The sequence below is a fragment of the Sinocyclocheilus rhinocerous genome, unplaced genomic scaffold (assembly GCF_001515625.1).
Source record: "Sinocyclocheilus rhinocerous isolate Xijiao unplaced genomic scaffold, SAMN03320098_v1.1 scaffold468, whole genome shotgun sequence".
Lineage (NCBI taxonomy): Eukaryota > Metazoa > Chordata > Actinopteri > Cypriniformes > Cyprinidae > Sinocyclocheilus > Sinocyclocheilus rhinocerous.
The window spans coordinates 1,873,867-1,885,602 of NW_015635305.1; the positions used below are offsets into that span (position 1 = coordinate 1,873,867).

The 11,736-nt window shown below is 39.6% G+C and overlaps 1 protein-coding gene across 2 annotated transcripts in view; it reads right to left on the bottom strand.

The window, feature by feature from the left end:
* Positions 1-2,781: 2,781 nt before the first annotated feature.
* LOC107746829 (protein FAM222B-like) overlaps positions 2,782-11,736 on the bottom strand; it is a 48,786-nt gene continuing 39,831 nt past the window's right edge. For both annotated transcript variants that reach the window (XM_016561149.1, XM_016561148.1), the window contains exon 3: positions 2,782-6,333. In XM_016561149.1, the coding sequence (XP_016416635.1) occupies positions 4,637-6,333 (1,697 nt within the window). In that variant the 3' untranslated portion in view covers positions 2,782-4,636. The remainder of the gene's footprint in view (positions 6,334-11,736) is intronic.

An 11,736-nucleotide genomic window follows, 5' to 3' on the forward strand; every position in this document is an offset into this window, starting at 1 on the left:
GAGAATAAAAGTTACGCTTTCTTTCTTTGCGTGAACATTTGGGCTGTGTTATGCAAATCTTCCCACATCGTGACGTAGGTATGTGGGGGCGTGTTAGAACGAGCCGTTTTAGGTAGGCGTGGTTAATTCTCTTTGGATTTATCTCTTTGGTTAATCTCTTTGGTTAATTTGAGACTTTAGTCTTTGCAACTTTACAGATCTTCTTTATGCACCAAGAGCTTGTAACACTTCAAAGAGAAAGGAAAAATTGAAATCGCATCATATGACCCCTTTAAATAAATGTGTGTGTGTGTCTGTCTGTTTTTTTTAATCCTACATCATGTCATGTGCATTGGTTACAGAGCCCAGCCAGCGTGGACTCCTGCAAACGTTCAGTAAACGTTGGACACAGAGACAACAACGCAGAGATGTACAGGAGCTGAGTCCTCTAGCTGAGACCTCTAGCTCCGTCTGATGCTTTTATAATCCATAATCTATTGCAATCTGTTTTGCCGTTCCCTTTCATTCCAACTGGTGTAGGAATAATTACATATTATGTCTGGTTAAAACTTGACTGTGGTTAATTTATTAAAAGAACAAATATTATACACCTCAAGGGTCATTCCTGTTATGCATCATATCTTTTTAACTGTAATTAAAAAAAAAATTATTATGCATGTGTTGTAATTTATGAAAGCATTTATATAACATATTAAACATAGCTAATTCTTTTTTTTATTGAGAGTTAGCTAAAATAAGACTGTCAATTTGGTCATTTTGTTATATTTGAATCATCTTTTTAAATTTTGATATCATACTATAATGTTTTTAGGATGTTTTAGACACAAACCAATGTCACAAAACACAATTAGTCTCAAACTGTCATTTTGATTAGAGGAAGTTTTTTTTAATTGGAAAATTAAGAATAGTTGGTAATTGTGCATTACCTCAAACATGAAATGATTAAAAATTTATCTAATATTCACCCAATGTTCACTTAATAATTGTGATAAAACAAAATATGATTTCCATATTTAAAATATGGATATTGAAAATTGTGTTTAACCTTTTGTTCATTACATTAACACTTAAAATCTAACACAAAAGTACCCTAAATAGGCTATACATTTTTTAACACTTAAAAACACTCAAAACTCAATAACATTTAATGTCTCTTTAGTCATTTAAATGGTTCTATATACGAGGATACAACAACAACAACAACAAATGACGAGTTAAGACATAAAACTCACGACTGCATAATGAGAAAGACCCTGGCACACCTTGTCAAACTGTACAAAAGTTTGAATGTTGGCTATAGACACCTTTTATTTCAGAACATTTATGTTCTCAGTGATTATGAGTGATTGGAATCATGTGATATATTTGCATATTCAGTTCACTTTTAATGCATAACGACGTAATTAGTGAAAGATCACCTGGACTGATTTTAGGGGCAACGTGAAAAACTGTGTATATATATTGCCCTCTTGTGGTGGTGCTGCTTGTGACCGATAAACATCACAGGATGATGCAAATAAGATCCAGACACAATGAATCACTGTGCATAACATCAGTATACTTATTGCCACTATAATTAAATGCGTCCAGAAATGTCATTCGTTACCTATTTTACTGGCCAATAACGCACCGTTCATTTAAGTTCAGTGATAGATGGGTCATGTCCTCCGGCTATTAATTGACTGCAGAGCTGAAATGCTGTGACCCTAGATCGCGAATTGTCCTGCTGTGCTCTCATTTATATAACTAAAATTTACATCCGCACCAGACGGCTTAAATGCGGCGACCTGCCTATTCTGCGTCACTTCCGGCGCTGTATCCCTTTGATATATAGAGCCATTGAATAAAACAAGCTGCAATCATGCGTAACCGAGACAGCCGGGGGAGAAAAGTGGCCCCACTCGGACTGGGAGCTGTTTTCCCTCTAAATGTTGACTTTCCAGTCCTGAATAAAAACTCCCTTTCTTTTAAATTATGAGAAGAGGTTCTCGAGGGATCACCTCTAGGGTTTTTAACAGAATTATTCAATTCAACTGTGCACAGACGCTGTATTCTCAGAAACTACTGAATGTTGTTTTACTCAATATAGTAACTCTTAATGGATGTATCAGCTTTGTAAAGTTGTTGTGAGCGATTTATTTTGTGAAGTGATGTACAAATAAAGTATGAATTAAATTCAATGGATTATGCAAAACTGTAAAGCAGAATTGTTTATTCTGGATGTTTAAACCCATGGCCAGAGTCAAAGATATGCTGACGGCTTCATTTTAAGCTATGTACTGGCGGTGTGATATAATTAGCAGACCTAGTTACCAGAACTGACTTACAATACACAATTTGCACGGACAATCCCTCAGAATCTGTTCAGAGATTTAGATGTGACAGTAGCAAAGGTTACGTTGGTTTGCTTTACCTGAATTTGAACCTGCAAGACTAAACTGTTCGATAACAACTACTAGAACCACCAATAAGATACACTGTTTTCATCACCAAAGTAATGTGATTTTTGTGACCATTTAATATCTCTGCCACTTTAGATCAAAACATTTATTTTTGATCGTTTGCTTTCATGTTTTTAGTTTGGGATGGTCTGGTATTTCCTGCAATAGCTACCAGCAGTCAGAGCATCATATTTAAAACCCAGATGAGCAGACGCTGCTTGAGGAAAGAGATTCTTAAAACAAGACCACTGTCGAAAAAATCCTTGAAGACAACAGTATATGAGGGTATATACACAGGGTGACCAGTCCAAGGTTGAAGTTTTAGCAGCTTTTTGAGCAATAAACTGAAATGGAGTTACACATGAAAGCATAAATTAGAACTTTATTTTATTATTACAATATTACAAAAAAAGTGTAGCACAACTCACACTCTTCAGATTCTTCCCACGCATTCAATTGACAGCCACAGAGTGACAGATATGAGAAAGGCTTCTAGAAGCTTCCTCCAATTTCACAGCAATTGCAAAACGAAAAAAAAAAAAAAAAAGATGTAAATAATGAGGAAAAAAAAATCTAGTTCAGAATTATAAATAGCACAAATTGCAAAACTGAAGCTTTGAAACGTGGAATAAAAAGATTTTGTTACAGCCCAGAACTACACACAGCTATAAAACAATGACGATAAAATATTCTTTATTTCTTCGTTTACATTATAAAGTAATTCTAAAGAATTGCTTTTCTATTCAACAAAAGCTTGAGTTAATAAAAATAAACGAGGAAAAATGCTGTTCCTTTATAGTCTATTTTTCAAAATCAGAATTCATTATACCTTTATTAGAATCATGCTTGTTGTCAAAGGAAAGTCCAAGGACCAAATACTTAAGGCTTCATGAGGGCTGTTGAGGGGAGGCAAACCAACAGCGATTCAAGACAAACTGACCAACCAACACACACACCCCATCCACCATCACACACACATGCCCATACACACCAAATCTGTGAACCCATATTCATATACAGCCACATTCATACACAGTTATTACACTTCTTTAAAGTTACAGCAGTACAGTAGATAAGCCAGTGTACAATAAAATAAGCAATTCACCTGCTGTTTCACCTTTTTGCCTTTTTTATTTTAAAAAGTCCTCCTTAATTTAACCACAAATGATCTTGCAAGTGATCAATTTGGTCAATTCAAGCACACTTCACAAAAGAATCAGTAGCAACTCCTACTTTACATTATTATAAAGGATGAACTAGAAAACGCAGGATCATAAACCCTTGATTTGGTACATAGTTTCTACATCATAATATTAGCAACAAGCCTACAGACACCACCTTCAGTAGTATGTTTAGTCCTGCAAACCCACGTACAGCTAAACCACACACACAACCCACCTGAAACGGCACAACTCATCTATACAATTCAAGTAGTAGTTTCTCATATGTTAAGAAATAAAGAGAGTATAATGATCAGGTAAAACAAAAATGGCACAGCTTTAACATTAAAACATCTGTAGCTCTTCTCGTTTGGAAACCCACGTCAAGAGCTTTCACCTAGAAACAGTCTGCAAGGACCAGTGACTGGCATATTCCCGCATAGCTCAGACACAGGAAAAAAAGAAAGAAAGGACAAAGAACGTGTCATGCTGAAGAGGGAAGTGCTCCGAGTCTGTCAGCCATCTTGATATTATAAGACGGGCTCAAAACAAAGATCTGTCAAATGAAAGCAAGTTGGTTGTCCAATGAACAGAAGGCCTGGTGCCCTCAGTTTAGAAGTGATGTATTTCACAAGACATATATATTATTTTCAATATATTTCAATAACGTAAGCTGCTAGCACTAACACAAGAAAGACGTTCATAAATAACCCAGGAGCACTTGAGATCCGGGTAACTGGAGATAGATAAGACAGAAGTGGGGAAAAAATCCCTTTAGTGCCTTAAAAAAGCACTTGTTAAAAGAAAAAAAATTGATCACTTGCAAGATTAATAACACAAAACACTGCTCTTCATTAGACATGTTTGTATTCTTCTTTTTTTCTTAGTTTCATCAACAATCATCCTTGAGATTTTGAGCTCATTTAGTTCCTCTCATAATGTCATTTCATTAAGACTAACAGGAGGTGTCGAGGACGCACGTGTGTGGCTGACTTCACTGAGGAGAGACTGTGTCTGAGGCTTGTGGGCTGAAGCTTATCTGTACCCTGGGTGCTGGCCTTGCGTCTCAGAGGGGGGGACCACTACCCGGCCCATAGTGGGTGGCCTGTGCATTTTCCCCATCAGGATGAGATTCTGATCTCGGAAGCAGGGCGGCTGGAAGTCCCCTCCCATGCAATCTGCCGTTTGCATCAGATTAGTCTGCCCTATTAAGGCACCCCCTACTAATCGGTAATGGGCCGCTCCTCCCGCGGGGGCACAGTCCATCCCTGGGGTGGGGTTGGTATTGCCTGTGCCAGTGCCATGGAAGGGCATGGGGAGGTCCTGTGAGCCGGAGCTGTCGCTGTTGGGCGTGGGAAGAATACTACCCCACACCGGTGGCTGGTGGTAGTACTGCCCGTTGGTATAGTGTGTCACCGCTCCTGGGGGCATTGCATTGTTGCTGTTGTTGGCAAGTGGCAGCGAGGGGCTGGAGGGTTTCATGGCATAAGGCTGCCCCATGCCCATTTCTGGGGGATAGGTAATGCCCTTGCAAGGGAGGCCAGGGTCACGATTCGGGGGTTTGCAGGGGTGTCCGCCCCCTTCCGAGATGTGCTGAAGGTGAGCGAGCTGATGCTGAGTCCAGGACCTCATCTGCGGCTGTTGGGGATTTCGCTGCGTTTGATGGCTTTGATGCTGTAGGTGCTGTTGTTTTATATCGCTGTGATACATGTGGTTCATCGTGGCCATGTTATGTGGAGGCATTGCACTCACTGGCGCAGAAGCAGTCATTTTATCAGGAGGTCCAATAGCACACGATGGGCGCATGAGGCCGGGAGCAAGCGCATTAGGGTTTCCCGCATGCACCGAGACTCGAGAACTGGCGTTGATGAGTAGATTTCGACTAATGGGACTGGGGTTGGCGATCTGCCCTTCACACATTGACGTGGCACTGGCGCCCTGAGCCCTAGCCTGGCAGAACTGGCTTATCTGGTGCACTATGCTGTTTAAGTCCGCCTGACGGCCCTGGTGGAGTCCTCCGGCCATGGATAATGGAATGGTTGAGGTAGAAACAGTCACGTTAGGAGGGGCGTCTGCAACCGGCAACTTCCGAGGACCCACCTGCAGGCTTGCAGGGGGGTTCTGTAGGTGCTGCTGAGGAAGCAGGATTGCTGAAGGTTGGTGGGCACCAGGGTGGCCTAAAGCAGGCGCGTGGGACAGAGTCTGGGGCCTGGGAAGGCCCTGGGGTTGCTGTGGCATGGAGGAGGAAGGTCGGTGTCCGAGTCCTTGGTGTGGAGGCCCAGGCTGTTGCAAAGTTTGGAGATTCTGAGGGTGTGGAGGAAGCCCCTGTGGATTCTGGGACGGTCTGGGAGGCCCCTGTGATGGGTGGTGCAGGTTTAAAGTGCTGGCCGAGGTGGCTGCATAAGGGCCACCTGCGGCATTCATTATCACCTCCGGGTGCAGACGTGCACGTGTGCCGTCGAAGTCCTTGATGACACCCTTGACGAGGGGCACTTTAACGATGGCAAGGAGACCGGTCTTGGCAGTGGCCTGAGAGGAGGGGTAGGGACTGTATCGGGGGCCAGCGGTATCGAGTCCGTTGACTGTGCGACGAACGTGGTTCCGCTGAGGGACTTTGACGCTGTTGGGGAAGATCTTGATGGTGAGTGGACTGTTGGCAACCTTTTTAGCATATGCATCCAATTCCGCAGGGGTTGGATACTGAGCAGATCTCATCCTTTGTGGAGTGTCCCCTATGGAGGAAAAAGGGACAAAAAGGAAGAAAAGACAACACATTATGCCTTGAATATAGTGGACAATGAGTTGGTTTGACCTCCAAATTTTGTACACAGAGCAGGGCAAGCAAGAGAATGGAAACAAAGTAGAGCAACAGATATTGGAAAGTGCATTAGAACATCTTAATTTTATACATATATTACTATTCAAACGGTTTTTTTTTTTGTTTGAAAGAAATTAATACTTTTATTCAGCAAGACTGCATTTAATTGATCAAAAGTGACAGCAAAGGAATTGATACTTTTACAAAAGTTTTCTATTTCAAATAAATTATGTTCTTTTGAAATCTATATTCAAAGAATCCTTAAAAATGTATCAGGGATTCCACTAAAATATTAAGCATCACAAATGAATTCAACATTGATAACAATAATACTAATACTAATGTTACTTGCGCACCAAATCAGCATATTTAAATGATTTCTAAAGGATCATGTGACACTGAAGACTCAAGTAATAGCTGCTGAAAATTCAGCTTTGTAATAATATCATATATAAAAATCTTAAAATAAAAACCAGTTATTTTAAATTATAAACAGTAATACTGTGAACTATTTTACACTATTTTTGATCAAACACATACAGCCTTGGCAAGCATAAGACACTTTATATATACTATTTATATATATTTTTACTATATATATATATAAATAAATCTTACTGACCACAAACATTTAGTGTAGAAGTAGTGACATCATCAGTCAATCAAGTCTGAAGCACACTTGACTGAATTTCTTTCTCATGATATTAAATTTAATCTTGAGATCTTTATAATGTATCTTTTTTGCTCACTACCAATTTATAGAAATTGGTATCATTTCACTGTTTTGATGACCTCACTATTATTCTAAAGCATGAAAAATAGAGATAATTTTCATAAGACTTGTTATATTGTTTAACCTCTTTCTTTAAGTAACAATTTCCAGTGCACAAATATACAAGTGACAAACTCACTTTCCAAAAGAATTTAGTGTTACTGTAAATGTGGCACTTACAGCAATATTTGATTTTCTGTACAGTACAGAATACATAGTCTTTACAGATAGACATTAATTGCTCACAATCTGATTTTTAGAGGCAATTCGTACAAAACCTTTGAGTGTTTGGTGTTAAGTCACATGACAAACAGATGCAGGTGAATGTTCACTTTCTCACTTCCTCTCTCACTACCAGATGTGACATGCTTTCTGTATGCCAGAGTGTGATCTGCTATAGCAGAGACCATTCACACACACACACACACACACACACACACACACACACACACACACACACACACACACACACACACACACACACACACACACACACACACACACACACACACACACACACACACACAGAGTAAACTCCATATGTAAAGGAACATAGGTACACACACACACGTACACACATACACGTACACACATACACACACACAGACAACACCAGTGACTGTTAAGTACCTCTGTTATATTTAACAACACCGCTGTGATGTGTCTGTGCTTGATTCTCTTACAGTTTCAGAGTGTGAATAAGAAATTAAAACCTGTCTGGCCCTGCCCCCAAAAATATAGCAACCATGTATGTCTGCATCTAGTGTGGTAAGCATCTTAGCCTCACATGTTCTGTGCTCTAAATAAGCTGTCTAATTGGTGAGCCCTGTTCAATCTGTTTTTCACACACATATATTCTTCTCTTCAGGATCAGAGTAATGCTTTTAAAAGTTAACATTAATGAGCTGAATTATTTAACTGTTTTTACATTCAGAAGTCTGCAGGTCTCTCTGCACACAATATAAGCTCTAAGAACAATGCTGTTTTTCCTGAGAGTGACATCCTCACCTGCCAGGACACCTCTGATTCGATGGGTTGAGAATAGAGGAGAGCGGGTGAGACACAGACGGAAAAACAAAGGAAGCGAGGGATAGAGGAAAGAAATTGAGGATGATAAGTGCTCTCTGTGAAGCTGCTGTCTGGCTGCTGAAAGGGGGTCTTTGTATAAAACAAGCTTTCATCACTTGAGGGGAGAAGAGAAAAGAGAGATAGAGAGAGACTTCTAATGTGCACCCACCTGCACTTCCCTTGCTCACACTGATATGGAGTTTACACACACACACACACACACAGTATTAACATGCATTTCTATGCGTTCCTGGCCCCCTCATCCCCAGTGAGAGGACAGACAGCCTGTGCTCTCTGACTGAGCTCTTTCATCCAGCCTGAGCGGATTCAGTCACTGCTCACAGCTCACACTGCCCCGACAAACACCTAAGACTTCCCACCAAACACTCCATAACAAACGCCATTTAACATATAAAGACATCGAACAAGAACATAAAGAAGAACTAAAACATGGTTAAAATCTAGATAAAATAATAAGGTAGATAAAAAATAATGTTTTCCACACAGCTTCCACAAGAATACCGATATTTAGAATTTTCATTTATATGTACCAATATAACAACAAATAGTAATATATACACCACCGTTGAAAAGTTTGGAAAGAAATTAATACTTATTTTCAACAAGAATGCATTAAATCGAAAAACTGACAATAAATACATTTATAATATTACAAAGGATTTCCATTTCAAATAAATGCTGTTCTTTTGAACTTTCTACTCATCAAAGAATCCTGAAAAAATGTATTGCAGGTTCCACAAAAATATTAAGCAGCACAACTGTTTTCATCATTGATAATAAATGCTTCTTGAGCACCAAATTGGCATATTAGAAGAATGATTTCTGAAGGATCATGACACTGAATAGTGAATACTATGACTTGTTGAGACTAATGACTGCTGAAAATTCAGCTTTGCCATATTCATATTCAAATACAAACAGTTATTTAAAAGTGTACTTCACAAATACTTCACAATATTACTGTATTTTTATCAAATAAATGCAGCCTTTGTGAGCATGATAAGTCTCATTAAAATATCTTTCTGACCCAAAACCTTTAAACAGTAGTGTAGATAGATATTAACATTAATGGCTAAAACATACGTTAATAGGTTAGAAATGTCAAATGGACCGCATAACTTGCTATTGAAGCTTAAATAAAAAATGCTAAAATGTTAACTTTTGTTGTAACACTCATAATTGTTGATTGCGAGATGGAGGGCTTGCGGAATAAAGTCTGATGCTGATATTTGGGCAAACTTAACCCATGGTAAGAGTTTGTGGCAGGATTCAGAGGAAGCATTGACACTGTTGTGGAAGACATTATTATTTGGAAAACAAATGATTTTTCTACTTTCTTTCGGTGCCACTGATGGTTTAAAAGCAACAAAATGGACCTTACAAAAGGTCAGGGAGTAATATACACATTTCCATAGCCAAAAGTATTATCAAATGCTGAATAATTAGTAAACATTCTTGGGGCAAGAGATGTATGTCTTTGTGAATGAAGGGCTGTTAATATTCTAAAGCAAATCTGTGGAGCTTTATGAATTTTGCTAATAGCAAAACCTATCCTTACTAGCAACCACAAACATCAACAGATACATCTACACATCTGTTCAAGACAATGACATAGAGTACAGCCTTTTGTGAATTATTGGTGTTTGTTTGGTGCAGAACAGGACACACAATCCCCATCCTCATCCACCAACACCTCACACAGCATTCAGCCGCCATGCCATTCACTCATCTGTCTTTCTCTGTTTTTCACACACGTTCCCTCTCCCTCTATGTGGGCTATTGACTAAACAAAATGGCCCCTGACATTTCTTAGCTAAATAGCTTTCCTGCCAATCTCAGGCCGTGTCAGCTGCCTTCACCGGCTGCCCGCATTTGCTCACCTCCTAAAGAGAGAGAAGAGAGAGGAAGAGGAGGAGGAAGAGCCACGCTGGGCTCAATAAATGAACCACCGCAGGACTAGATCAAGGAGCGAGGAAGAGGAGAGTCATTATGCTAATAACTCACAACGGAACGCTCTTTCTCTCTCTCACTCTATTCCCACTGCATCTCTCTCTCGGTCTATGCCGTTCTCCCCTGTTGAGTGACATCCGGCCGGCTGGCCGGTGATAATGAGGAGTCAATCTTGTTAGGATTAGTCAACAACATACAGGTCGGCAGTCATGCAATTCATTCTGAGGACAGGAGAGCAGGGCAGAGGAAAGTGATCAGGTGACATTTAAACATGCACTGAGATGTAAATGTCTCAAGGGACTTTAACATCTCTAGAGCTTAGTGCCAGATCTGACTCACTTCTCTTCGGGATTTGTAATTAAAGGGAAAGTCCACCAATAAATGAACGTTCTCTCATCATCTATCTGTTCCAAACCTGTACGACAATCTAACGTGGGACACAACAGGAGATATCAAGAGACATGCCATAGCTGCTCTTTTCCCGACAAGTGAACACGGCTGTCTTTGGTCCCCATCCAATTACAGTAAGTGCAAAAGCTCTACTTCAGTCTAACAAATCAGTAATTCATATACAAAAAGCCATGTAAATCTCTTTTTTGTAAAGTCAGACTAACAGACTTGAGAATGTAGCTCAGCTTCATCCAGGATGCAGCTCAACTGTTTTCAACATTGATAATAATAAGATTTTTTTAAACACCAAATCAGCATATTAGAATGATTTCTAAAGGATGGAGTAATGGCTGCAGAAAATTCAGTTTCACAAAATTATACTTTATGCTTTAAATTGTCATAATATTTCACAATATTACTGTTTTTACTGTATTTATGATCACATAATACAGCCTCGGTGAGCATAAGAGATGAAAACGTCGTAGTGTAAACATACTGTATGAAAAAACAGCAACTCGGACATTTTGCTTAATATCTGGTTTTGTGTCAAGAAAATATTACTGAATGTTCATTTTTTTATGTGAACTATCCCTTTAAAAGTGTTCTTTTCCCTAACCTTTCCTCTCTCTCTCTCATCAGCAGTGATTTGAGGATCACAGTAATCAGCCAAACCCCAGGAGCCCCATTACAGACACACAGGGTTGTTACCCAGCTATTGTCAGCCTTTTCTGTCTAAGTACACCATACACATCTCCTAACTGCCTTTTTCCCCTCCGCACAGACATCACACACACACACACACACACACACTTTTAAACTCTCTTTAATCCAAGAGACTGCTGATCTGAGTGGGTGTTCTTATATTGTCTTATATAGGGTTATTCCTCATGGAGAAGCAAAGCCTCTTCCTTCTATTCATCTCTTTCTTCTTATCTAAAGCCATCTTTTCCTCCCCGCTCATCTCACCTTCTTTTCAGATTCCTTTGAAAGAGTTCAGAGAGAGAGAATGAAACAGAAACCATGCTCTATTTAGACAAAACTATTTAGACAGTCTTTTTTGCCCCAATCTATGGCCATAGCCGCGGGAACGTATTTTGAGCTGGGGGGGCTGAGAAA